The sequence below is a fragment of the Xiphophorus couchianus genome, chromosome 18 (genome assembly GCF_001444195.1).
Source record: "Xiphophorus couchianus chromosome 18, X_couchianus-1.0, whole genome shotgun sequence".
NCBI lineage: Eukaryota > Metazoa > Chordata > Actinopteri > Cyprinodontiformes > Poeciliidae > Xiphophorus > Xiphophorus couchianus.
Genome location: NC_040245.1, coordinates 4,350,613 through 4,378,599, shown reverse-complemented (window position 1 = coordinate 4,378,599; position 27,987 = coordinate 4,350,613). Strand labels below are relative to the sequence as shown.

At 42.6% G+C, this 27,987-nt stretch overlaps 2 protein-coding genes across 6 annotated transcripts; one reads left to right on the top strand and one right to left on the bottom strand.

Annotated features, from left to right (window-relative positions):
* The first annotated feature begins 350 nt into the window (after nucleotides 1-350).
* ech1 (enoyl CoA hydratase 1, peroxisomal) lies at nucleotides 351-9,323 on the top strand. The gene is made up of 11 exons (XM_027999523.1): nucleotides 351-461; nucleotides 659-706; nucleotides 2,325-2,487; nucleotides 3,650-3,738; nucleotides 4,518-4,642; nucleotides 4,720-4,768; nucleotides 5,344-5,408; nucleotides 8,054-8,124; nucleotides 8,220-8,291; nucleotides 8,559-8,709; nucleotides 9,063-9,323. Exons 2-11 carry the CDS (start codon nucleotides 670-672, stop codon nucleotides 9,165-9,167), a joined length of 927 nt encoding a protein of 308 aa, XP_027855324.1. The 5' UTR covers nucleotides 351-461; nucleotides 659-669; the 3' UTR covers nucleotides 9,168-9,323.
* cep295 (centrosomal protein 295) lies at nucleotides 9,273-27,963 on the bottom strand. 5 transcript variants are annotated; one of them, XM_027999397.1, is made up of 31 exons: nucleotides 27,605-27,963; nucleotides 27,069-27,269; nucleotides 26,836-26,960; nucleotides 26,672-26,765; nucleotides 25,731-25,844; nucleotides 25,524-25,664; nucleotides 24,484-24,667; nucleotides 23,318-23,512; nucleotides 23,039-23,242; nucleotides 22,763-22,860; nucleotides 22,374-22,580; nucleotides 21,303-21,376; nucleotides 20,949-21,227; nucleotides 20,497-20,535; nucleotides 19,797-20,118; nucleotides 19,072-19,246; nucleotides 18,175-18,351; nucleotides 17,337-18,101; nucleotides 17,188-17,261; nucleotides 15,915-16,005; nucleotides 15,063-15,254; nucleotides 14,862-14,983; nucleotides 14,206-14,566; nucleotides 14,001-14,135; nucleotides 12,605-13,008; nucleotides 11,267-11,437; nucleotides 10,980-11,016; nucleotides 10,619-10,879; nucleotides 9,692-9,788; nucleotides 9,510-9,609; nucleotides 9,359-9,443 (listed from the first exon to the last, which is right to left on the bottom strand). In XM_027999397.1, exons 1-31 carry the CDS (start codon nucleotides 27,701-27,703, stop codon nucleotides 9,399-9,401), a joined length of 5,583 nt encoding a protein of 1,860 aa, XP_027855198.1. In that variant the 5' UTR covers nucleotides 27,704-27,963; the 3' UTR covers nucleotides 9,359-9,398. The 5 variants fall into 5 exon arrangements, with proteins under 5 accessions (XP_027855199.1, XP_027855194.1, XP_027855196.1 ...); XM_027999398.1 differs by having other exon boundaries at nucleotides 9,273-9,609; nucleotides 27,039-27,269; XM_027999393.1 differs by having other exon boundaries at nucleotides 9,273-9,609.
* Between the last annotated feature and the right edge of the window lie 24 nt (nucleotides 27,964-27,987).

Genomic DNA, 27,987 nt, shown 5'->3' with positions numbered 1-27,987 from the left:
AAAGATGGAATTATTAATCTAATTTTATTTAATTTCAATTCATACACGTTTTCTACTTAATTTTTATTTTTTATTGTACTTTTTATTCTTTTATTGTCTTTGCTTTCCTTTGTATGTAATCTGGACTCTGAGTCTGTAATAAAATAAATCTAATCTAATCTAATCTTAACTAAAGTAGGTTGAAGAACTGACATTTCATGGAAATATTCTTTAAAAATATCAGTTTATTTTTAAAGAATTTCTACAAAAACATTTTTTATTAGTTTTTCCCTGTTATCTCTATGAATTTTCTTTTATTTTGAAAATAAATAACTTCATTTTAACATTCATAACTTAACAGTATCAATAGTAAAAATCCTGAACGGATCAGTTTGCGTTTCTCTGTACGCTACGTTAGCCTCATCGGCCACCGTATGAGAAGCTACACTAGCTGGGGATCCGTTTCTAAAAGTTTCGTTCAGGTTTGTATTTTAATTTTAGACATACATTGTTGTGTTGTCTAACATTTAGCTGGAGGCGAACCAGTGAAGCAGAGGAGAGTTTCGATAAGTTAGCTAGTTAGTCTCAGTTAGCATTAGCCATGCTAGTTAGCAGGCTAGCTAGCAGTGATGTTTCTAAATGTCAGTTTTATCACGTTGAAAACATCCGGTGTCTGCAGGGCAAAAGGCGATGCTGTCGGTCCTTCTCAGATCAGCTCTGCCTAAATGTAAGTGTAACTTTTTATGTTGCCTTATTAACTCATTTATGTTTAAGTTGGCTTATTAATTCGCAGTTTGTGTCCTTGAAAGTTAAAAAATAAACATGGAGAGTTTTCGGTCATCTCCTCATGTTTTTATCGGAGTTTAGGTTCGAAAATCAATTTAACAACTGAAAGAAACGAGCTTTAAATTGAATGTAGGTGAAAGGTCAAGGTTAAGGATTGAGTGAACGTTCTTAGTGTTTTCTTAAAATTAACAAAATATTTTTAATAACATATCTAAAATCAGGTAGACCTTATTCCACGGGTGTCCAAAGTGCGGATAGGGGGCCATTTAAGGCCTTGAAGTGAAGTTGAGTGGCCGTCTGTCACAGTACAAAAATGATCTTCCATTTTTTCTGTTGGTGCAGTTACACATTTTACAGATTAATTAAATCTATTAAAAGTGAACGATAAAACACAAAATATTGATCTTTAGTCAACCATGTTTGATGCAATTATTCGGTTTCACAACAAACATCCAGTGACCTTTCCTCAAGTTCAGACTTTAGCACAAATGTTTGGTGAACTGAGCAAAATAAAGCAAGATATTTTTTAGAAAAACGAGCGACACATAATCTGTTCTTGTTGCTGAGAATAAAAGAAAACAACCAACGTTTAAGACTTTAACGTTTCCAATATACTGTAAGATAAAGCAGTTTTTTTCTACCAAAATATGACCTCCTTATTGTACTTTTTAAAAATTACAGTTGTCAAAGTAAAAACAGAAAACTTTTAAATGTATATGTTTAAAAAAGGGCTGCACAGTGGCGCAGTTGGTAGCACTGTTGCCTTGCAGCAAGAAGGTCCTGGGTTCGATTCCCGGCCGGGGTCTTTCTGCATGGAGTTTGCATGTTCTCCCTGTGCATGCGTGGGTTCTCTCCGGGTACTCCGGCTTCCTCCCACAGTCCAAAAACATGACTGTTAGGTTAATTGGTCTATCTAAATTCTCCCTAGGTGTGTGTTTGTGTGTGAATGGTTGTTTGTCCTGTCTGTCTTTGTGTTGCCCTGCGACAGACTGGCGACCTGTCCAGGGTGTACCCCGCCTCCCGCCTGGAACGTAGCTGGAGATAGGCACCAGCAACCCTCCCGACCCCATTAGGGACAAGGGTGCACAGAAAATGGATGGATGGATGGATGGATGTTTAAAAAAGAAAAATCAAAGTACTGATTTTTGACTCAAAAAATTTGCTGCTTTTTTCAGAGTTTTATTTCTTTCATGATAAAAACAAAGTTGAATAATAGTTTACGTGAGAAAAAATTCCATAACATAAAGAATGAACTGAAAGTAACAAATAATCAGCAGCAAATCTATTAAAGGAATGAATAATTTCACATTTAGAAACTATTTGTGCCCTGCTAGCAAATATTTTCACAACCATAAACAAAATATGCAAAGAAAAAGATGGGAGGAATAGTAAACAATGTTTTTCATTTGTTAAAATATAAGTGAAGCAAAACACCTGAGTGGATTTAAACTGATAAAACACTTTAAACTTTACTTAAAGGCGACGCAGTTTGTCTCCTCAGCTGGGTCAAAGGTCAGCTTTTCTCTGTGAATGAATAATGAAATGTTTTTGTCGTTCAGACTGCAGGTTGTGGCGACCTGGCCCGGTCAGAACCATGTCGTCCTCAGACGGGCCCACGGCGCCGTTCACCGCGCTGGCCGTCAGCCGGCCGGCCGAGTCCGTCACGCACGTCCAGCTGCACCGACCCGCCAAGCGCAACGCCATGAACAAAGCCTTCTGGAGGCAAGACGAGCCTCCAAACTCTCAGCGCCGCCTTCAGTTTTTCAACATTTAACTCCCGGAAAATCTGGATTTTTTTTGTTAATTTTCTTTCCTGGGTTTCCGTAGTTCAGGATGATGTCATCGCGCCCACGGCGGCCATCTTGTTTAAGCGTGTTTTACAGCTTCTATTTATTTGGACTCTGAATTCTTATCAACTCTTTGACGAAGTGTTAGGCCAGGCTGCGAGTTTTTGTTTTTTATGTTTAATTACAAGAGTAAAGGAAGAATATTGCAGTAATTCATTCATACGACAATAAAGTCAAAATAATGCGAGAATAAAATGTTAATATTACCAGAAAACAGTCGTAATATAAAGAGAATAAAGTAATAACTTTATGATTAATCAAAAGTGAAATGAGGAAAGTGGAGCATCTTGTAAAGTTTCACAGGTAACGGCTGAGCTGGTCACGTTACGTCCTGAAGCTTTTCTCTCATTAAAACAGTTTTTCTGGTAATTTTAAGACTTTGTTCTGGTAAAGTTGCGGCTCTATTCCGGCACCAATTCTCCGTAGTTCAGAGAATTAAAGGAGTAGTTCAGAGAAAGGAGGATTAAAATAAAACCCGCTTTCTGAGAATATTTTCCATCATTTGTAATTTCTCTTTTAGATTTTTCTTTTTATTATTAAAATCAGAAATCAAATTTAATATAAAAAATCTGAGATTTTATTTTTGAGCCACATTAAATATCGATTAAATGGAAAGTAGAAGTTTGTTATTGTTAAATATGGCGCATATCTGCCAGTTTAGTGTAGTAATTTTTAATTTATATCATTAGTTTACATAAATGTTCTTTTTTTTAAAAAAAACATTCTCTATTCAAATTGGGTTTAGAAATTATTTTCAACTAGCAAAATAGTAAGGTGGGAAACCCTACTGGTGCAAACACATTTCACAAGCTTCCCCAAATTCTTTAAGGGTGGTGTATTTTTTCCTTCCACTCAACTTTACTGTATTTGACGTTTTCACAGTTTTCTAAAGCAGAGACACTGAATCTTGGGTTTTAATTCTTTATAAGGCTAAAAATAAGTCATTCATCATGAATTTAGTTAATAGTTAGTTTTTTTGAGACGAGCTTTTGATCATTTTATTGTTTTGTTACAAGTGGAGGTTTTTCCCGTTGTAGTGAGATGGTGGAGTGTTTCCAGCAGATCTCTGATGACCAGGCCTGCAGGGTGGTGGTGATTTCTGGAGCAGGGACGATGTTCACAGCAGGTGAGCGTCCGTCTGTCTGTAGACGGGCCTTTAATAGAAATATGTTTATGTAACTTTTTGTATAAAATACATAATAAACAGTGACATGCAGAAAATACTGAGATTAGTGCAAACATTAGCTGCAGAAATCTAAGAATCCGTTTCCGGTCTCTGAAGTTTGTTTCTTTAAATGCAATAATCAATCTGCTCCAGTACGACGGCGCATTAATGCCACTGGAAATATATAGAAAACAGGAAGAGTACATTTCTGCCAAAAACAGCTCACAAATTTTACAAAAAAAAAACGGAAAAAATTTGAGATGAATTTCAGAAAATTTCTAGAAAAAAAAGAAAATGTGCAAAAATCAAAATTTTAAGACTAACAAAAGAAGTTGGAGATTTCAGAATTTCAAATGTCACACATTTTTCTAGAAAATTTCTGAGACTTAATCACTGACTTTCGAAGTTTTTGGCAGTAATGTCCTCCTATATTTCTATCTACGAAGCCCCTGACAGGCCAGTGTAAAAATCCCTTTAAGTTTTGGATCTACATTAAAAATCGAGTTACTTTATTTGTTTGATTTTAAGTCGGGTTGTTTTATTGACAAATTTTGGTTCACATGGAAAATGTTTGCGCTCCCCCTCCTTAGTGGATGAAACTGAGATAGGAGTAACAGACAGATGGCCACTCTGAGGTAGAAATAAACAGCCTCCAGTTCGGAGGGCATCACTGACTCTGGGTGGGCAACGGCACGATGCCGCCGCCGGGTTCTAATCCTGTCTGACCTGCCGCCGTCCAGGGATCGACCTGATGGACATGGCGGCCGACATTGTGCAGCCGGAGGGCGACGACACGGCGCGGATCGCCTGGAACCTCAGGAAGCTGATCAGGAGGTACCAGGAGACGTTCTCCGTCTTGGAGAAGGTAAACGCTGCGAGAGAGGACCGGCGGTCAGAAAGGTTCATCGGACGCTCAGTTAATTTCTTCTTCTTGTCCTGCAGTGTCCAAAGCCGGTGGTGGTGGCGGTCCACGGAGCCTGCATCGGAGGAGGTAGGACGCCATCAAGATGGCCGACTTTAAAATCCAGCAGCAAGAAGCGCAACAAAGACATGACATCACTGCTTATTTTTACCTGATCAAAGAAACCTTCAATTAGATTTAACTTTTTTTTACAGTTAAATTTACTTAATCTGAAACCGCAAACATATTAATTAATTTGAGTCATTTTATTCAGGAAAGAGAAGGTCCGTTGTCTTTACTGGTCCTTCACTGTAAAAAATAAAATCTTTCCAAGTATTTTTAGTCAAATATCTCAGTACGTTTGAAATAAGACAAAACTAACTTACAAGTAAGGTATAGGAGCTTGTTTGAAGTTAATAATTCCTTAATTTAGATGAAAAAGTTCTAGCTCCACTGCCAAATTATTTCACTTATGGAAAAAATGTCTCACTAAGTGAAATAATCTGAAGGTTTTTTCTATCAATATTGAGGAATTTCTGGCGTAAAGAAGCTCTTATATCCTTTTGAAAAATTACTTCTGTTAGTTTTGTTTTATTTCAAGTCTACAGAGATATTTACACTAGAAACTAGCCTGAAAATATTTTAATAATTGGTTCTTCCTGCAGGCGTTGACCTGATCACAGCCTGTGACATTCGGCTGTGCACCCAGGACGCCTGGTTCCAGGTCAAGGTCAGAAAACGGATCAGAACTCAGTAATGGTTTAAATGTAGCCGGAAATCTGGAAAACAAACATTTTTATGTTTCATCCACACAAAAGTCAGTTTAATATTTCTAAAACAAACAGACTGGAGATTTGAGAAAGCTGCTTTGTGTTTATATGAAAAGGCTGAGACGGTGTAGAGGGGCCTCGGTCAATAGGAAAGAAAAAGAAGAGCAGTAAATTTCTGCCAAAAAATGAGAAATTTTGATAATTAGAAAATTTCAAGAAGAAATAAATTTCTGAACTTTGGAAGTTTAAAATTTGCTAGAAAAAGAAATCTCAGAAGTTTTCTAGAAATGACGAAATTTTCCAGTTTGAAAAGTCAAGTTTTTGGCTAAAAACTCAAAAAAAAATTTTTTATATTTCTGAGATCAATCTCAATTTCTGCTTAGCAAGTTTTCGACTTCGCCTGTCGATCTCCCGCTCCCTTCTTCCCCCATTCGTGAACAAGATCCCGAGATACTTAAACTCCTCCACTTGGGGCAGGACACCCCCCCTGACCCGGAGAAGGCACTCTACCCTTTTCCGGCTCAAGACCATGGCCTCGGATTTGGAGGCACTGATCCCCATCCCGGCCGCTTCACACTCGGCTGCGAACCGATCCAGCGAGAGCTGCAGATCACGATCTGATGAAGCCAAAAGGACCACATCGTCTGCGAAAAGCAGAGATGAGATCCTAAGGCCACCAAATCGGATCCCCTCAACACCTTGGCTGCACCTAGATATTCTGTCCATAAAAGTGATGAACAGAATCGGTGACAAAGGGCAGCCCTGGCGGAGTCCAACTCTCACCGGAAACGAGCCCGACTTACTGCCGGCAATGCGGACCAGACTCTGACACCGGTCATACAGGGACCTGACAGCCCGTATCAAAGGGCCCGGTACCCCATACTCCCGGAGAACCCCCCACAGGGCTCCCCGAGGGACACGGTCGAACGCCTTCTCCAAGTCCACAAAACACATGTAGACTGGTTGGGCGAACTCCCATGCACCCTCCAGGACCCTGCTGAGGGTGTAGAGCTGGTCCAGTGTTCCACGACCAGGACGAAAACCACACTGCTCTTCCTGAATCCGAGGTTCGACTATCCGACGGACCCTCCTCTCCAGGACCCCTGAATAGACCTTGCCAGGGAGGCTTAAGAGCGTGACCCCTCTATAATTGGAGCACACCCTCCGGTCCCCCTTTTTGAACAGTTCACGAATGGGGGAAGAAGGGAGCGGGAGATCGACAGGCGGATTGGCGCAGCGTCTGCTGTCAAGCGGGCGCTGTACCGGTCCGTCGTGGTGAAGAGAGAGCTGAGCCAAAAAGCGAAGCTCTCGATTTACCGGTCGATCTACGTTCCCACCCTCATCTATGGTCATGAGCTTTGGGTCATGACCGAAAGAACGAGATCGCGGATACAAGCGGCCGAAATGGGTTTTCTCCGTAGGGTGGCTGGGCTCTCCCTTAGAGATAGGGTGAGAAGCTCAGTCATCCGGGAGGGACTCAGAGTAGAGCCGCTGCTCCTTCACATCGAGAGGAGCCAGTTGAGGTGCATCTGGTCAGGATGCCTCCTGGACGCCTCCCTGGTGAGGTGTTCATGTCCCACCGGGAGGAGGCCCCGGGGAAGACCCAGGACACGCTGGAGGGACTATGTCTCTCGGCTGGCCTGGGAACGCCTCGGGATTCCCCCGGAGGAGCTGGAAGAAGTGGCTGGGGAGAGGGAAGTCTGGGCCTCCCTTCTGAAGCTGCTACCCCCGCGACCCGACCTCGGATAAGCGGAAGAAGATGGATGGATGGATGGATGGAAGTTTTCGACTTTTCGATCATGGAAATGTCTTTGTAGAAAGTTTCTGACTTTAATCAAAATCTGAGCATTTTTCTAGCACATTTGACTTTTCAAACTCAAATTTCTTCATTTTCAAGCAAATTTCTGAGATTAATCTAAATATTTAAGATTTATTTTTAGAAAATATTTGAGATTCATCAAATGTCATTAGAAAAAATAATGTCTTTCTAGAAAAGAAAGACATTATTTTAAACTCAAATTCCATTTTTTCCTGAAAATCTCCAAGAGAAACCTAAAAAATTCTGGTGGGGCAGAAATTTAGGATCCTGCGCATTGCATTCTGGGACAAATGATGCGCTAATATATCAACATATCGCTTTGACACAATTTCAAATCGTTTTGTGTTTTAATTACTTTATATTCCGATAAAGTATTTAAAAGTAGCTTAAGCTACAACTGATCCTTCTGGCGCCATGTTTAATTCCAAACAGGAAGTTGTGGTCGTTTTGAAGCAATCTGATTGGCTGACAGGTTTTAGCTTTGTGCTGCACTGCCCCCTATGGGTTGGCATGTTTAAAGCAACACTGAGTGGCATATTTGTGTGGATGAGAACTTTTCGGAAACCATTCCAGCTTCTACGAGTTTTTCCTCTAATATGTGGCGGACATGTTTGTTTTGTAGAGACTGAGCTACGTGTGGATGAAGAAACATCAGTTTCTCTGGAGTTTTTGACTTTTTGAACTTCCCTGTTAAAGTTAGCAGCTCAGTCTTGATGGTTGAGAAAGTTCTGAGCGGTTCCGTCTGATCCGAACTGTTTCCTCAGCGTCTCCGTCTCGGTTTCACAGGAAGTGGACATCGGTCTGGCAGCGGACGTAGGAACGCTGCAGCGGCTTCCAAAAGTGATCGGCAGCCGCAGGTAAAACCCAACCCGGTTCTGGTCGTCCGGTTACGGACTCGGCCGTGTTTATTAGCAGGAACCCTGAGTTCAAAGGTCACGTGTGGTCTGTGCAGCCTGGTGAACGAGCTGGCTCTGACCGCCAGGAAGATGTACGCTGACGAGGCCAAGAGCAGCGGACTGGTCAGGTAAAAACCGAACGTTAAAAATAATGGATGTGCAACAAAACATCAGTTTAAATATAAACAACCGGAGGCAAATATAAACAACCGGAGGCTGTCCAAATACTGTCAGGTAAGTACTTGGACAGAGACAACTGAGTTTTTATCTTTAAAACCTTTTCTCATATTTTTTCCCCAGATTTTATTTTCTGTAAATTTGACATATTTTCAGCTATCATTATTTTGTGATTCCTATTTTAAGCTGCAGCCTGAACGTGCTTGTTGTTGCTGCAGCCGAGTGTTTCCAGATCAGGAAGCCATGATGGCCGGCGCGCTGGAGATGGCGGCGGAGATTGTGGCCCGCAGCCCGGTGGCCGTGCAGGGAACCAAAATCAACCTGATCTACTCCAGAGATCACGGCGTCGCCGAGGGACTCGACTACATGGTACGACACCCTGCTGCTTTTATTTACAAACATTATCCGTTCATCATATTAAAGTTTATAATAATGTTCATTTGGCCTGTTTATCTTTATTAGTTTTATATTTTTATTTTAGTCTTTGATTTTAAATGTTTTTTTTGCATTTTGTTTTGTTAGTCGATATATTCAGGGTAATTCGTTTTATTTTGTGTAATTTTTTTTAAAGTTCAAATCAGATAATATTCATGTTTGTTTTTTTCATGGATCTTTTTTATGTTGAGTTTTACTCTTTTTACATTTATCGGTTTTAGTATTGGTTCGTGCCGATCGTATAAAATAAAACCCTGGCTGCAGTTTCTGCTGTCTGGTCTCTGCAGGCGACCTGGAACATGAGCATGCTGCAGACCCAGGATGTGATGAAGTCGGCTCAAGCCGCCATGGAGAAGAAAAGCCCCAAAGAGACGCTTTTCTCCAAACTCTGAGCCTCACTGCTGACGGTTTTAATCTCCAGATTATTCTCTTCAGCCACCAGATTAACACCGACCTCCTGGATGATCGCTTTGGGTTCTCTAATCTTTATAACTTAGGTTTCTTTTTGCAAACCAATTATGTTTCTTTAATAAACTCATCTGAATGAATGTCTATTTTGCCAAACATTAGTCTGAGCCGGATCTTTAAAACAATCTGAGTTTTTATTAAATAAAGGTGATAAATTAAAACGTTGGTGTCTGCTTGGCTCGGAGCTTCTGCAGCGTTTTCTGTGGAGGGAAATCAGAGTGAGCTGCAGTTCTGCTGCAAGAACCCGGAGGTGGAAACGCTCCTACCCTGTGGAACTCCTTGGCCCTCAGCCGGTTCCTGGCCCAGTCCTCCTGCCGGCTGCGGGCCGCTCGCTGCTGCTTCACCTCCTCCAGCTGCTCGTACAGCCTAAACACACACACACACACACACACACGGCGCTCACACACGGTGCTCAGAGCGCAGGCGGCCCGCCTCGGCCCACCGGTACCTCTGGGTCCGCTGGTGCATCTCTGACAGGTTCCGCTTCCTCTGATCCGGATCGCTGATCCGAACGTCGGTTCCGATCTGAGGACTGGAGCGGCGACCTGAGAGAAGAACCGGGTCACAAAATTCAGTTAAAACAACGTCTAGAGATGAATGAATCAGAACCAGGCTGGAAAAAAAAATAAAATACCAACAACAAAAATCTGTAAAACAGCAACCAGAGCTGGGGAGTAACTAGTTACATTTACTCAACTTACTTGAGTGACGTTTTGGAAAAAGTTTCTATTAGGGAGTATTTTTACTTTTTACTTGACTAATTTTATTATGAAGCATTTCTATTCTTGCGTAAAATTTCTGGATTTTCTGCCCACTGAATGAAAAACATGTTTGAACCAGAAATTCACCAGACACAAACTCACAGTTTAATAAAAAATAAAAATCAGCTTTTAAATGAAAAAAAAAATGATTTGGAAAAAAAATCCTTTGTCTGGTTTTGTTTTGTCTGAATTATTGTCATTTTGGTTTGATGATGTCATTTTTAAATATTAAATGATTGATAATTTGATCAGTTACTCAGTACTTGAGTAGACTTTTTTTTCCCAAATATGTTTTTTACTCTTACTTGGGTAAAAATGTATTGAAGTAGTTCTACTCTTACTATAGTACAATTTTAGTTACTCTACCCAGCTAATAAAATTATGAGACCCGAGAAATTTCTAATAATCTGAGAAAAAAAGTTGTAATAACACAAGAATAAAGTCAAACGACAAAAAGTCAAGATGAGAAAATTAAATTAATATGAAAAATCGTACAACAGTAAGTCGTAATAATGCGATAAAAAAAAACATCCTAATGATACGATAAAAAGTTACATCATAAAGTCGTAATATGGGAATAAAATGTTCTGAGATTAAAGTCATAGGTGTGCTACCTGGTGGAGGTGGGCGGAGCTTCCTCTCCGCTCTCTTCCTGTCCTCTGTCGTCTCCTTCCTGGGGACGGTCTGGACCGCGACTCTACCCGGGTCCCGTCCTTCGACCAGAACCCGACTCGGGGGTCCATTCCTGGCGGCGGCCCGCTTGGCTTTGATCTCCTGAACGCGGCGGTCGGACCGCTGCATGAGAACCCGGCGCCGCTGCTGGAAGAAGTCCTGAAGGTTCCTGCCGGGACTCCAGAGGGACTCCTGGAGGGACGCTGGACACGGGGACCAACAAGATGGCGGCCATAATCAAGATGGCGGCTTTAACACCTCACATGACGCTTTGATTGCCCTGAGCACGTGGTCTGTCTGTACCTGATGACGTCTGATGAGCCAACGTGGATTCAGCCCCCTGGTGGACAAAGTTCGCAGGTTATAAAAATGTTTATTTGTTCAAACTGTCACCATATTGTGACGTTTTTCTTGCAAATATTTTACTTTTGAAACACAAATTTTGACATTTCTGAGACTAACAAAAAAATTTTCTGTCTACAATATTCATTAATATTCAGTATTTTTCTGGTGATAAGTTTAACAAACATGTAAAAGACATTTTTTATTAAAGTAACTGCAGCTTTGATATAAAGCTGAGATGCATGAACCTCTGTTGGCTCCGTTTCCATGGTTTCCTGTCCATCTGTGATGCTGTCTGGACCATCGCTGTCCTGCAGTCCCTCGTCGTCCGTGGCGACCGCGTCCTGGAGCGTCGTGTCCGTCAGACTCACCAACGTGATCTGAGACTGCTCCAGGATGCCCCTCTCCCCGTCTGACTCCTACAGAACCAGAAATCAACCCGGTTCAGATCCAGCAGGGGGAACTAAGACGGTTCGGTTAAAGCGGGGTGTACAAACTTTCTAACTTGTGGGCAACAATTGTTGCCAGACTTGTTGCAAAACTGAGTTGTGCGCATACATGTTCGCTGCGTTCTGCGATTCAAGCCATTTACGGCTACCGCTAACTAGATGCTAATAGCTGCTGAAGCTATCTAGCTTTTTGTACAGATGTTCTATAAAGAAGAAGAAGAAGAATTACTTTATTCATCCCAGCAGGGAAATTATTTCGCAGTTACAGCAAGAATTTTTTATACACAGATTAACACACACACGGCGGGAGCTGCGTCTGCAGGCAGCCAGCTGAGCCGGCGCCATTTTTTCTTTTTTTTTTTTCAGAAGTTATTTTTGTTTGATTAAGACTTAAAGGGGCTTCTCCTGATGAATAAGGAGAATTTTATCCCTGCATGAATCTTTTAACCATCAGAAGAGTAAATGTAAGCATGGCAACAATTGTTACCACTATGAGCAGCACGACTACAAAGTATTTTTACTCAAGTAAAAATAAAAAGTAGCAAGAAATTACTCAAAGTATCTGATAAGGAGACTACTCAAGTACTGAGCAACTGATAAAATTATCAAGCATTTAGTATTTAACAAACACCAAAATATAAAGTTTAGTGGAATTATTTTTAAGGACAAAAATTATAATTTATTCCAAGTCACAAAAAAATAAAATCAGGCAAAAGAAAATGTTTCTAAATCAGTTTCTTTCAATAAAGAACTGATGAAACTTTAACAGAAGCTGCCGCTGTGTGTCTGCCTGGTTAATTTCTGGTTAAGACGTGTTTGTTTTTCATTCAGTGGGAAAAAAATCCAGAAATTTTACTCAAGACAGAGTAAAAATACTTCATAATAATATTAGTCAAGAGTAAAAAGTACAGCATGCTAAAAATACTTCTAAAAGTAATTTTTTCCCCAAAACCTTACTCAAGTAAATGTAAGTAGTTACTCCCCAGCTCTGCATAACACACAGCGCTACGCTAGCTGCTGCTTCTATTCATCTCGTTTTTCCACAAAACTTTAAATTATCTGATGTCTTAGATTATCTGCACCTGAACGAACCTTAAAATGATTCTTGTTTTCTACGTCAGTCAGATGAAAACATACCGGTGTGATTTCTGAGGTGGAGAAAACCTCCTGATGTTCACAGACTGGGACGGAAACTCTGGAGGATTTTGTCTCCGACGAGCCAAGAGCGGACGCTTCCCCGAAACCACAGGGCGGCGTCCTAGGGGCGGGGGATACGTGGGGCGGCGTCCTCGGGGCGGGGGACATGTGGGGCGGCGTCCCCGGGGCGGGGGACGACATCAGGACAGGGTCCTGCTGGACGCACTCGGAGATGACGAGCCGGGAGAAGGACTCCTGAACTTCTCTGCGGCCGTGCGGCTCCTCCACTCTCAGCTGCTCTAGCGACGGATCGTCAGAGGTGTTGAGATCAGGAAGGTGAAAGGTCACAGAGGGCTCAGCGGTTTCGTTGTGGGTGATTTCTGGTTGCAGCAGGTGAAACGAATCTGTGTGGAGAGAGAAAGACGAGTCGTTTCAGTCCAACTTTATTTTTGAAGAACAAAAAATATAGGACTAAAACAATTAACTGTGATTAATCGATTATTAAATTAGTTGACGATTATTTCTGTAATCAATTAATAGATATCTGGAGAGAACAGACTCAAAAAGGCAATTTGCTAAAACAACACAGAGCAGTGATTAAACAAAGTGTGCAAAAAATATATTAAGATAAAAATGAATATGCTCTCCTAGTTTTAGCTTCATGTGGATAAAATTCAGGAAAAAAATCCTTTTAATCACCTTTTGCTCTCTATTTATCAATCAGTTGCTAAAATATCATGACCAGATCAACTCTGTCTCTGATCTCATGGTTTTCCTGGTGGAGATGGGATTTGTCGTCTCTCCATCAGGTTTTAGTTCTGACCCAGAATCAGGTTTTAAAGTCATAAAATCTCCTGCTCTTTCTGAAGCTCCGTCTTCAGGAAGTCACCCCAACACGGCTCCTCTATTAACCCTTTAACAACGTTTTCTACCAGCGTTGAACTAAGAAGTAGCTCCTATGATGAGAACTGCTATGTTTGCTAATTGCTGCTGGCTAGTCTGAAGGATCTCAGTTTCAGGGCTGCTCTGTGAGGCAGAAGTTTGGAAACTGCAGCTCTGAGGAAGAGCTGCGCATTGAAGGTGGGGCTAGGTCCACCCAGCTGCATGGTTGCCATGGAGACTCATGCATGTTTGAGAAATCCTTTAAAGAATCAAAGCACCAAATATTTTTGTCTGCGATTAACATTAAAATAATATGGAAAGCTTATAAAAGTCGATTTTACATAAAACTGCTCCTTTAATCCGTCTTTGCTATTGCTGGTAAATAAAAACAATATTTTAAATAAATAACCGTTTGTCCTGGTGGGAGCCGATTAATCCTGGCGGCCCGCCAGGCTGATGATAAACCAAGGGAACCCAGACTACAAAATGACAGGAATCGGATGTTTTCTCTCACCGTCGGCGCCGTGCGGGTCCAGGTCCTCCAGACCGGCTCGGTTTTGCAGGACCGGGTTCGAGGCGGGCGGACTCCCAGCCAGGCGACGCTGCAGTCCTGATGGTTCTCTGGACTCAGCTGCAGAACTTCGTTCACCTGAATTCGGTCATTAATTTAAATGATCTTTAACTTAAAAACCAGAAATGATCCACAATAAAACGCATACCGGAGCTTTCACTGTGCTGATCGGCAGAGACCTGCAGCTCTCCGACCAGAACCCTCATCCGGATCTCCTCCGGTAGCTCATCTGACCAGGACCGTTCCGACGTGTCATGACCAGCGCAAAAACCCGGACCCGGAGAGTCGGACTGTTGGGACAATCGGCCGATCATCCGGCTCAGAGTGGAGTCCCAGCCGCTCCGATCCGGCGGACCGGGCCTGGCACCGATCATGGAGGAGTGAGCCGATGGCTGGCCGACCAACCGCTCCAGAACCGAAAGCCTCTCTGGAGCTAAGCAGGACGGGTTCTGCTCCGGGTCGACGGGACAGAAACGCTCCAGGGCGGGATGACCCGGGGTCGTCTGCTCCTGAAAACAGCAGAAACGCTCAGATTCATCGAAGAGGACCGGAGACCGCTTAAGGAGCAGGAAGTGGACTAGAGCGCAGGGCATTCTGGGTAAATAAAACCAAAGCTAATGTGCTAGCCTAGCGCTAGCAGCAGAAAATCCTCCAACCGCTAAAATCCGACGCCTCCATCTTGTTTCCATCTGGTGAAGAAGGAAGTTGGTCTCTGATGTTCTGATTACATGTAGCTGATTTATCAGATCAACGGATCAGATCTTCTGATTGATCTGAACCTGGTTGAATGGATGAGTGACTGACCGGGTTCGGGTCCTGACCAGCCGGTGGGTGGCGCCGGACGTCCCGACGACGAGCTGAGGTCTCATCCTCCGTCCTGGACGGCTGAGAGAGCGAAGAGCCGGACTCCTCCAGAGCGTCGCTGTCTGAGATCAACAGGAGAGTTTTTATCGTTCTAGACGTGAACCGGGCCGGAGGCGGGCAGAGAGGGAACTGGATCTGGACCTGTAGTCGTTCCTGCGGCGCTGAGCGAGACGTCGAGCTCTCTGGTGTATTTATCGATGATGCGCTGGATGACGCTGTCGTTAAACACCGAGTCTACAGGCGGACCAGCGGGGACGGACGAGTCCCGAAAACCTGCACAGGAAACGCCACCAGAACCCGGTCCAGTTGGGTTGAAGAGCCGAGGGTCGTCTGCTGAAAACAGGAAGCTGACGATCATTTTTAACGATTAGGCACGTTTTCTGCTCCACAGTGGAAGGAAAAATAAAAGCCCAACAGGAAATCATAATTACCAGAATAAAAGCCATAATTAGTTTTATTCATAATTAACACAACAAAAAAGTCATAATTAAAATAACAAGTAATTTTGAGCCTTAAAGTCATAATTAGTAATGACATTAGTATTAGTAATTATTAGTAATAATTATTAGTAATAATGACATAATAATAAGAACTCATTCCCAAAAATCAATAAACTTTAAATTCTAGCGAACATTTAACACTGGAACTGGAAGACATTTTAAATATCCAAAATAAATAACACAGAAACAACCAATAAAACTAGTTATAAAGTTTGGTAAATTAAATTATCCTCCAAAATAAAGGCTTGTTGAGACCAAAACACCAGACTGAAAACTTATCATCCAGTTTTTGGTAGAAAGACAAAAACAATGAATCATGCAAATAGAAATTGAGACACGCCTAGTCATAGTTATTGAAATAAGTCATAATTTTGAGAATAAAAGCCTAATTACAGGTTTTAAAGTCATAATTAGGATAATAAGAGCCGATGTTTCTGTTTTAAGTCAATCTTGACGGGTTTCAGGTCGTTGTGAAGGCCCGGCTGACACTCACCGACATTTTGTTCCGGGTCGGTGGAGACGTAGCTGCCGCTGGAGATGGTGGTGGAGGAGAGGCAGTCGGAACCGGCGAACCTGCAGAGACCCTGAGACAAAACTGAAGACTCATTCAAGTTTGTTCGTAATGCACATTTCAGCAACAAGACGGTTTAAAGTCATTTATGTAACAAAAAAAACAAACAACAAAAACATACCAGTGGCAAAATCAAGAGAAGTCATGAAAAGTTGGACTAAAATAAATGACGTTCTGGTTATTACTAATCAAAGGAAACTAAACAGACAGGGAGTCTTGGTCTGGATTTAAAGGAACTCTGTGTTTCGGATGTTTTTCAGTTTTCTGGAACTTTGTTCCAGGTTTGTGGTGCACAGAGGCTGAATGATGCTTCTCCATGTTTGGTTCTGGTTCTGTTCGCTGTGCATCATCTGCGTAGCTATGGTAACTAATCTTCTTGTTCTAACCTGAGCCAGTGAGAGCAGGTAAGTATTAAATAGGAGGATTGAGCCTGGAGGATTTTCCTCCGTTCCGATGACTTACTGTTACTTTAGGTGAAACTGTGGTTTGGTATCGGACTGCTCCCAGAGTCGGACCCAGCTATAGCGGTGTTGAATGCTGTGCTGAGGTCCAACAGAACCATTAAAACTTCTGATATTTTAGGATCAGAACTAAAGGACTGAGCTCAGTTCAAGTGTAGAAACCCTCATGAAAACGTGTTTAATGGACACGCTTCAGGTTTAGACATTTCACATCATCGCTCAGTACACAGAAACACAGAACACACACACACCCAACAACAACACACACACACACACACCCAACAACAACACACACACACACACACACCCAACAACAACACACACACACCCAACAACAACACACACACACACACACCCAACAACAACACACACACACACACACACACCCAACAACAACACACACACACCCAACAACAACACACACACACACACACCCAACAACAACACACACACACACACCCAACAACAACACACACACACACACACCCAACAACAACACACACACACACACACACCCAACAACAACGCACACACACACATAGAAGCTTCTCCAGCGTAATCAGCGGCTGAGGCATCGTCTGCCTCCGCTCAGATTTGGCTAGATTTCATCATTGATCCACAGCCGGTGGACCTCAGAGGGGATTCACAGGCAGAAAAAAGTCCAGATATGAAGTTAAATTCGTCTGATTGTCAGTAGAATCACACAGACTGCGCGGTTTGATTGGCACGGTTACCTCTGAGGGGAATCTGGAGTCGGCTCCTCTTCCAGAATCAGAACAAGGCGGTGACGTCGCTTTCATGGCTGAATCTAGAAAAACAGGAATGAATCACTGCAGTTTTACATCTTCTCCCTCAGCAGAGGTCGATTCCTGTGCATCCGTACCGGAATCAGACGACTCTGGAGTCGTTGCTGCTCCAGACAGCAGTCGCTCCCTCCAGGGAAGACGGCAGGAGGTCTCCGACCCGACCCGGCTCTCAACAGAACCATCCTGCAGGTTAACTTCTGCTGGGAGTGAAGGAACGGCGTCTTCTGGACCTGAAAAGACGACCCGTCTCCCAGCAGAATCCGCTCTAAAGCTGGAGACGGACAGAGACTGCGCAGTCCTGTCAGACGTGGATAAAGATACAGAATCATCCTCCAGACTAAAGTCTGCAGGCCATAAAGGAAAGTCATTTTCTGGGCCTGAAGAAACAACCCGTGTCTTGGCAGAAGAATCCTGCAGGTTAACGTCTGATAGGCGTGAAGGGACGTCGTCTTCTGGACCTGAAAAGACAACCCGTCTCCCAGCAGAGTCTTTTCTACAGCTGGAGACAGACCCAGACTGTCTTGTGTCATGTACTGAATCCTGCAGATTACCGTCTGCTGAGCGGGCACGCATGTCGCCTTCAGTGTCTGAAAAGACGACCCGTCTCTTGGCAGAACGACACCGCAGGTTGTAGTCTGCTGGGATTGAAGGAATGTCATCTTCTGGGCCTAAAAAGGCGACCCGTCTCCCAGCAGAATCGGGTCTACAGCTGGAGACAGACACAGACAGCGCAGTCCTGTCAGCTGTGGAGAAAAATCCTGAACCTTCCTGCGGGTGTGAAGGATCGTCGTCTTCTGGACCAGAAAAGACAAGCCGCAGTTCAGCAGAATTGGGTCTACAGCCTGAAAAGACAAGAATCATCATCAGGAGCTTCTCTTGGTTTAAATACTGGACGAAACGGGTCTGGAAGCGGACCTGTAACCCGACTCATGTTGACCGGAGTCTCCACCTCTTGGATGGCGCTGAGCTCATGTTGTTGAGGAATCATCCACTTGAAACCCAGTTTGACCCGCGTCACTGGAGGCTTCTGATTCCGTGGAGGATGGAGGAGTCCAGAAGGTTCTGGAGGAACGACGCTCGGAACCAGAGGAGCTTCAAAAGGAAAGCAGAAAGAACAGAACATATTTTAAAACAATTAAACCTGGATAAATGACACAGATCAACAAAGCTGACTTTGTTGATCTGTGTCATGCTGTAATGCGGGGAATTACCAGGAGTTAAATCACACAGAAAAAAAACGTAAATAATAATAGAGTTAAGATATGAAGGTCTTTCAGAATTAAATTTCAAATGCAGTCTTGGATGTTGGAGCTACAGACTCTTTATAATGTGAAGAAGTTATAGATCTTCTTGAGAGTCATGGTGAAATTGTGCAGAATGTTGTAAGCATTTCATGACTAATTCACCATTAGTACATCTGTTACCACACACACACACACACACACACACACGACTCGGATCAGGGCAACACATTTTATATCAAGTCTGTCCACAGTTTGTGGTTTGAACATATTTCAGTGATCTGAAGAAAATAGTAAAGGTTGAAGGTGAATTGTGACTTTATAACACCTGACATGTCAGTTATCACAAAACAAAAAAAACAAATCGGTACTGGCCAAAGATCAGAAAATCTTAATCCGTGCAGTCCTAAATGAACAGAAGTTCAAAGACAAAATTAAATATCGGATTAAATATGATACGGAAAATCTGTCCATATTTAAAGGCTTTTGCAGCCTTAAAAAGGAGATGATGAACTCTTCTGTATAAAGTTTAAAAAACTGACTTTGCGAGCCAGAGGATATCGGCAGATACCTCTTCCTTTAAGATCGGGCTGAAGGGAGTCGTCTCCGTCCTCCGGCTCCTCTAAGTGGGACAGACTTCCTCCATTCGACTCTTCTATGGCTCTCAGCAGAGTCGCCAGCAGCTGCAGCCGTTTCCGCTCGGCCTCCTGTGGGTCCGAAGCTTCACTGGGAGAATCGGAACCGCTCTGCAGGCGACCAGAAAACACCAGGAGGTCCTCACTCAGACTAAACAGAACAAATCCTGCATATTTTCATACAATATTAGAAATAAACTAAACAAGTAATACAATTTCTTTCTTAAATTAGAAAATAAACATTTTACTGCCTAAATGCAGCAACATAGTATTTCTCCAGTAAACACCTGATAATTTGTAGCAGCAAAGGATCCATCTGCAGCTAAAATAATCCTAATAATCCTTTCTGATGGATTAACATCAATACAGTGTAAGGCTGATCTGCTGATTATTATTATATTGATTAACTAATTAGACAGTAAAAGTTGCTTAATATTTATAGAATTTCAAGCTAAAGCTGCAATATGTTCCAGGTTGAACATATTTACACACAAAGATTTTTTTTATCTTAATGCAAAATGTTTTTGTTTTTATACAGGTTTGGTTTAATCACTGCTCTGAATGTTTTTTCAACAAACTGTCTTTTTTTGAGTCTTTCTACTCCAGTTAATCAATCACTGAATTAGTTGTGATTATGCCATTGATTGCTGAAGCCACTGACTCGTCTATCGGCGTCGATCAGAGCCTGCAGCGCCTCCTTCTGCCTCCTCATGTGCTGCAGCTCCTCCTCCGCTCTGCGCCTCTCCTCCTCTTGCTGCTCCTTCTGTAGCGTCAGCGCCGCCCTCTGCTCCACCACCCGTCTCTGGGCCTCCTGCAGGCGGACCCGTCTCCTGCGGTCCGCCTCTCTGGAGGTCAGGGTCATCGGGTCAAAGGTGGCCGAGGTGCTGGCTGACCCGTGTGCGGCGTCGGGTTCGTACGGCCCTGCAGCGACCGGCGAAGCTCTCTGTCTGTCCGGCAGGTGCTTCGCTACTCGCTCCATTATGCTGCCAGCAGAGATGGATTGTAACTAGTTACATTTACTCGAGTAACTTTTTTGAAATAATGCACTTTTAAGGGTATTTTTACTACACTTTTTACTTTTACTTGAGTAATTTTATTATGAACAGATCTGGGCAGAGAATCCAAAAACTGAACTTGAGTAAGAGTAGAACTACTTTAACATATTTTTACTCAAGCAAAAGTAAAAAGTAGCCATTCAGAAAATTAAATCAAAGTAAAAAAGTATTTGGTAAAAAGTATTGAGTAACTGATCAAATTATCAATCATTTAATTAATAAAATTACTCAAGTAAAAAATACAGAGTATTAAAAATACAGTTTTCAAAAAGTTACTCAAGTAAATATGAATAGTTACTACCCAACTGATTATGAAGTATTTCAGATTTCTGGATTTTCTTCCCACTGAATGAAAAACAAACATGTTTTAACCAGAAAGTCACCAGACACAAACCTGGAGTTTCTGTTAATGTTTCGTCAGTTTTTTATTGAAAGAAACTGATTTTGAAAAAAATAAAAAATTAAAGTGTTTTTATTTTGTAACCATGTTATTTATATGAATTATTTTCATTCTGTTCTTTAAAATAATAACATTTTTATTATACTAAAAATAATAAAATATTACTTTAACACATTTTTACTCAAGTAAAAGCAAAAAAAAAAAACACAAAAAAAACCCAGGTAAAAAGTCTACTCAAGTACCGAGTAACTGATCAAATAATCAATCATTTAATACTTAAAAATTACATCATCAGATGGATCAAAATATAAGGTAGTTCTACTCTCAGCTGAGAACAGTTTTTGGATTCTCTGCCCACCTCTGGCTGTCGGCGAGCGAAGCAGCGTCTGGTCTCAGTGAGTTGAACCGGTTCGTAATGGACGGTACGCTGGAGCCGGCGCTGCTGCTGAAAGCAGGAAGTGACACGCCTGAAGGCACCGAGGGTGTCGCTGGGTGACTTTCAGACGGGGGAGCGAGGAACGCAGGGTGAACGGGAGGCCTCAGCAAGGCGGTGGCGGTCAGATTGTGGCGAATCCGGAGAGCTCGCTGGTATTCCTCCAGCCGCTGCCGGGCCACTTCCACGGATCTCTGGTGAATCCTGAAAGATCGCCTTCGTTCAGTCGGGCTGACGGAGCGGCGCTTCAGAAGGAGCTGAAGGAGAAACGATACGCACCTGTTCTGCTCCAGCAGGCGCTGCTGGTACTGTCTGAGCCTCCTGGTGGACACGCCTTCCTCTGCAGCCACCGCCTGCAGGAAACAGGAAGTTATCACTGCAGCAGATAACTGAATATGTCAGTTATATGCAGACATTCTCAGGAGTTTGCTTTCAGAAAATAAATGTCAGCCAATAAAAATTTCAAGATGGATGTTGAGAAAAAACATTTTTTTGCGAATATTTATTACATGTAAATACTCTGCATGTCAAATCATACATAATTGCCAATTGGTCTCATATAAATATCATATTTTCTAATAATTTATTTCAAGATGGCCACTATGGTCATCGAGGAAAATTAACTTCTGCACCAAAATCGGCAAGTAGATGAATGTATTTGGTGCCAAATTATAGCCCACATATTTAGAACCATGGAAATCGTAAACATTTTCTTGATCCCGGTGGACATTTCTCAAAATGGCCACCATTGTTGCACTAAAATCGACAGTGTTGATTTTAGTGCAACACTGTCGCTAGTGTTGCTAGTGTTGAGCACGGCTAACCAAAAAGTTAGGATCATTAAGCTCTAATTCACTAAACAAGAATCTTTGTTATGCTAATTCTAAACATCTAAACACATTAAAATTAGCAGAAGCTAACACAAAACTGCTAAATAAATAAATAAAATAAATAGCAGGAGCTAATGCCAACAATGAAGACAACTGTGTTTTGGTCTGTGTTTCTCATCGTTTCCTTCCAGCTGATGACTGGTGTGGCACTCGCAAACAGCAAAGTCCCGTTTTCAGGTTTGGAATCAGATTTTACTTTATTACGTTAAAGTGGAAAAAACATGATGCGACATAAATTCATCCAAGGCATGAAAATGTGTCGCAATTTATGGCAATATCTGGTGTAAAGGAACAAAAAAAGAAAAATGGCTGACATCCTGAAATTCAAGTGACTAATTGAAATGTGAAAACATAACCTGAGGGGGGAGCATTTCATGTTCATGCTATCCACACTTTAAATATTTAATGGAATATGCTGCAGTAATTCCAGAAACATCCTGTTCAAACATGCTGGACCTACTTCTTCCTCAGAGGTTAAGCTGATCGGGGAGCGGTCCTGGACAGGAACCTGTGGTTGGAGGAGCAGCGCCTCCTGCTGGGCAGCAGCTCTCAGCTGCTCCCTCTCCCTCTGAGCCTCCTGCAGCATCTGCTCCAGCTCGGCTTTTTGCTCCTCCAGTTCCTGGAGGAGAGCAACCTGCTGCTGCTTCTCCACCTCCAGCTCTGCTTCCTTTCAAACAAACAAAACGGTGAAAACTTTCAAAATATGAGCCTCCCTTCTATAAGTCAACACATTATCATTACAGGACTTAAAAATGGTCTCAAAACAGCAACATTCTCATTTACTTCATTACTGGGAGAATTTGACACCATGACAGGCCAACAATAAGACATTTTAACCGTTTCTCTCACCCGCTTCTTCCGTTCTTCTTCGGCTTCCTGGATTCTGCTCAGAAAATTGGCAGGAAGTGAACGTTTTGCTGCTGGCGGCGGTTCTGCTGGTTCCACAGCTGCATGAGTCAAACAAACACACAAAAAACACAAACAGTTAAAAATAGAAACATTAATGTTGGAGAAAAGCACCTAAATAATTCTGATTTCAGAAAATGATGTAAACAACTTAAAACTGTGCGATTATTGTCATGAGAGCATCAAACTATCGTTGCTATGGAGACAACAGAGACGCACTCGGTGCAGGGACGCCGGGTTCACTGAGCGCCTCGGGGGTCAGAGATCCAGTTTCGATGCTCATGTCTCGCTCTGGGATCAGCTCTGTGTCGACGGACGGAGAATCTGCTGCAGGAACCCGGCTGCTGCCGTTGATCCAGTCGGTTCTTTGGCTCCGGATCCGATCCAGGAGTTTCCGGAGCGCCTGTCTGGGAGGAGTTGCGCCTGCGGGAGAGAGTTTGATGTGAAACGAGACGCAGACATGAGATGAAGGGAGTGTTTAGTCAAAACTTTGTTCACCATCTGCTGCTTCCTGCTCTCTGCCTTCAACTTCATCCCCAAAGTCATTCTGAATATTTTCTGCTTCGGGTTCGGCGTTTTCATCCACAGTGACATCCAGGTCCTGATCCGGGTCCAGATCCAGATCCTGGCCGGTGCTGGATGAGGTTGGGAGAGGCTCCGGTACCAGCTGGACCACCAGGTCACCTTTTACCCCTGAGAAGAGAAACGACTGAGATGCAGAGAGGCTCAGGACTAAGGATGCGTTCACACCCGCCCCATCTAATCCGCTTTAATCCATCTCCTGTCCGGTTGGCCAGAAAATCCAGTTCGGTTGGTGAGGTGTGAATGCTAAGCTAACTCTGGTCCACCTACAAACTTCAGTCTGGGTTCGGCTGAAGTGAACACCGGTGCGGTTTGAATGCATATGTGAACTCAGCAGACCAAAGCAGGAAGTGGACTACAGCGCAGGGCATTCTGGGTAAATATAACCACAAAACAAACATGCTAACCTAGCGTTAGCAGGAGATATGACTTATGGTCTTTAGCCAAAGACAAAAGGAAATTCCTACATCCACTAAAATCTAACGCCGCCCTGTTTTTGTTGAAAACGTTTGGCTTTAGGAGTATTTGTTACTTTAGGAGATGGTTAAGCTTATCTTTTTTAACTTACTTGAGTAATTTTATTTTGAAGAATTGTTTCTTTTATACGAGAAAAATGTCTGGATTTTCTACCTACTGGATGAAAAACAAACATTTTTTAACCAAAAATTGACCAGACAGACACCTGCAGTTTCTGTTCAAGTTTTATGAGTTTTTTTTATTGAAAGAAACTGATTTGGAAAAATGTTTGCCTGATTTTGTTAGTTTTTACTTATATGAATTATTGGCATTTTTGTTCTTAAAATACCAAAATTTCCAATTAATTTTATATTTTGGTTTGTCTGATATAATTTTTAAATCTTAAATGATTGATAATTTGATCAGTTACTCAGTACATGAGACGACTTTTTACCAAATACTTTCTACGTCTTACTTGAGTAATTTCTTGCTACTTTTTACTTTTACTTTAGTGAAAACATGTTGAAGTAGTGCTATTCTTACTTGAGTACAGTTTTTGAACTGAGTCTACCGAACTATCAGGTGTGTAAATGGCCTAAATCAATCCTCAGCCAAGTCGCCCTCACGTCTCTCTCCGGTGTACATGTCCTCGAAGGCGAACTCCAGTTCCCTCTGGAGTTCCTCCCTGGCCTCCTGCCTCTGGTAGAGAGGCTGGAAGATCTGTGGTGGCATCCGGGACACCTGCTGCCTCCGCCGCAGCAGGTCGGTCTGCTGCAGGTGCTGCAGCTCCACCAGGAGGCGCTCCCGGTCCTGAAACCAGAGGCTGCAGTTAAAACGTCTGCAGCACAAAAACTACCATCTGAACAGAAGATGGGTGATGTGAGAACAGTTCACACGACTGCATTAAAAACATTCAAAATGTACAAACAGAAGAAAAGTGGGAGACATGGAGACTTCAAACCAAAGACAGCGAAGAAGAACAGAGCAAGAAACCAACAAACTGGATAATGAGACTAAAGGGCTGTTAAAAAAATCGCTACCAAGCAAAAGTTACTTTCTTATTTTACATCGTGCTGAATGTGAACATAGAGAAGTTGCATATAGAAAAATTCCAATAAGAAGGTAAATGATGAACATTCAAAAGTCAAAAGAAAAACAAAGAAAAAGTAAAATCAGGATGACCCAAAACTAACGGCACATCAGAATATAATGCAAAAAGAGGTTTTAATCTGCCAAGATTAAAGCGTTGGATAAAAACTAGTGGTGCACAGATTTCCTTCATTCTGCAGGATCAGTGATTGGAAAAATACTTGTATGTGAAACTAATCTTATTTGCCTCTGGAAATATCTGAAAATCAGCAGCTTTCTCATTCTGCAGTGAGAGGGGAGGGAGGAAGGGACTGACTGGCTGGTTTTTATTTCTGTTATTTGTTTTTGTTGTTTTCAGATGTGTTGTATTTTGGATATTAAAAATGTCTTCCAGTTTGAGTGTTAATTGTTCTTCAATAAATTGAAGTTTATTGAGAGGGTGAACTTGCTTTATTATGCCATTATCAATTAGAAAATGGTCTCAAAACAACATTACCATTGTTCATAGTGATGATTACTGGGATCATTTATTGTCCAGCTGTCGTGGTGAGTCAGTGTTTCAGGATTGGAGGTTTACCTGCTCCAGCCGCTCCCTCCTCAGGGCCTGCCTCCCTCTGACCCGGGCCTTCTCCAGCTGCTCCTCTCTCCTCCTGTCCTCCTCCCTCTGGAGCTCCTGCAGCCTCCTGGACTCCAGGTCAGCTTCCAGTCTGGCATCAGACTGCAGAGAGGACCAGAGCTTAGAGTTGGCGGACATCAGAACCAGAAGCAGAAGCAGCTCTCTGACCTGCAGCGCCTCCGGCTCCTTCGCCACGGCGCTCTCTGGCATGTGATAGCGAGTGGTAGCGAAGGCGTTCAGATTCGACCTCTTCACCATGTGGGACTTCCTGGGATCGATGTCCTGCTCCAAACAAGAGACAGTCAACACTCAGAGCCACAACTGGGCATTTACCTCACCGTTCATCATTTATCATGATGAATTTGTTACCATGAGAGGAATTTACATTTATTGTTGTCATGATAAATTCCAACTAATGATGCTTAAATAAAAACATAACTGTTTGCATTGTTAGATTTACTATTTTCGCCACCAATAAATGTGAAAACCAGAGCTACACTGATCCGATGTTGATATCCGTTTCTGTCCCAATATTGAAGAAAAATCTAGATATTTTACATTATTATTAGAATTCCTAATTGCACTTTCTGAACCATTTTACTGAATGTCAATTTCAATTTTCAATGGTTTTTATTGGTTCTTAACATACAATTTCTAGTGCAAGCAGTTTTCAACAAATTTTACAATATTACATTACTACTTATACATTTTACTGAATGTAGTCCAGGTACATTTACCTTTGTGTTAAAAAAAGTAACATTTTAAGTTAATTTGGCTGTTTTTCTGTATCAGATATCTGATGCTAAACCTCAGATATCTGTAACGGTATCGGAAGTGAAGAGTGGACCAATGCGTCACTTGTGAAAATAAGATTAACAGCAGCCACTGTGTGCAGTTTAATGATGCAAATCACTCTTCATCTTACTGGTGTCCTAAAGAAACTAACTGATGGCTGAGCCCTGCAGTTACAGCTTTAGTTTCATAGCAATGGTTCCACAAAATACGGTGATAAAACTTTGAGTGCCGGTCAGCCACCGCTACTTGGACCAAATAAATCTGCCAGAGTAGGAAAACAATCTGAAAACGGTTGAATTTTGCAGGGAAAGCACCTGGATGGGATCAGGCGGAGGCGGCGGGAGTCTGGCCACTTTAGCTGATCGTTCCTTCTCCGTCTGCAGCGCTTTCTTCCTCGCATTGATGGATCTATAAATGAAGAAGGGAAGCTATCGTTCTGCACCAACTCAAATGTTTTAACAGCTTTCAGGTCTCTCACCGTTTCTGTCTCTCCTGCTCTTTAGTTTTTTGGATCTTCAGTTCCTTCAGAGCTTCACAGTATCGCTCCTCTGCTTTAGCATGATGCTCCTCCTCTCTCTGAGCTGCAGCTGCCAGCTCAACTTCCTGAAGCAGAAATGTAAACCTTTTCCGTTAGCTTATTATGTTAGCCACATTCTGGCTCCACAGCATCGTGTTTCTCACTGCTAAGCTAGGAAGCCTCTGCTAGCTCACGGTTTCCTTGGCGCTTCTGTGGCTCTGACCGATGAGCTGCAAGCTCTCCAGATACAAACTCTGCAGCGTGTGCAGCTTCTCCCTCTGACGCCTCTCCCAGTCCTCCCTCAGCTGCTCCTCCAGCTGCCGCAGCTCCTGCTGCCGCCGCTGCTCCACCTCCCGCCGGATCTGCAGCGCAATCTGCCGCTGCTGCTCCCGCACCTGGACATCCAACGCACAACATCATGTCAGAAACTGGTTCTGGACGAAGTTTCAACATAGAAAGTACTCCTGGTCCAGCCATTCTTTCTGAGTTTGGTTGTTCTTCTTGTGAAAAGGGAGTCGTTTCTTACCACTGTCACCATATGCTTCCTCTGGATCAAGCTGAACAGTTTATAAATAGAGCTTATTTGTTCAAATAGATAACTTTTTAACATTTCATGTCTGTGTTTTTAAAAAAGCACAGTTATTTGGATTGAATCTGACTGGATTAAAACAGAATAATTACTGAAATCTGGGTTGAAGCGACAGAACCTTCTGGTAAAACCAACCATTACCTGCTGGATCCGTAGTTTCCTCCGCCTGTCAAGCTCCTCGCGTATTATACGAGCCTCTTCGTTGGGACTCAATCTTAATTTCGACATTTTTCTCTTCATTTTCCTCAAAAATGCTACCGGGCACTTTCACAAAAGCGAGTTTGAATGCTAATTAGGCTAACATGACTTCTCTCAGAGTCCAAAATCCGTTCCTTTCGAGCCGCAGCAACCATTGTAACCTAGTCCGACGGTTAAAGCGTGAAATAAAACCTTAGTTATGTCATAAATAAAAGGAAAAAACAGCTAAATGCTCAATTTTTGGAGAACTCTAACCCGTTGAACAAAACCGACCGTTTGTGTTCCAAACGTCATATCCGGTGGTTTAAACTGACCGCCTTAGCTTT

Coding starts and splice junctions, on each gene's coding strand:
- ech1 (XM_027999523.1), top strand. CDS start 670: ATGCTGTCGGTCCTTCTCAGATCAGCTCTGCCTAAAT. Junction 4,643..4,719: donor CGTTCTCCGTCTTGGAGAAG/GTAAACGCTGCG, acceptor CTTGTCCTGCAG/TGTCCAAAGCCGGTGGTGGT. Junction 8,125..8,219: donor AAAGTGATCGGCAGCCGCAG/GTAAAACCCAAC, acceptor TGGTCTGTGCAG/CCTGGTGAACGAGCTGGCTC.
- cep295 (XM_027999393.1), bottom strand. CDS start 27,703: ATGAAGAGAAAAATGTCGAAATTAAGATTGAGTCCCAACGAAGAGGCT. Junction 26,961..27,068: donor ACAGAAGCGCCAAGGAAACC/GTGAGCTAGCAG, acceptor TTTCTGCTTCAG/GAAGTTGAGCTGGCAGCTGC. Junction 13,009..14,000: donor GGACCCGCACGGCGCCGACG/GTGAGAGAAAAC, acceptor CTCTCCACACAG/ATTCGTTTCACCTGCTGCAA.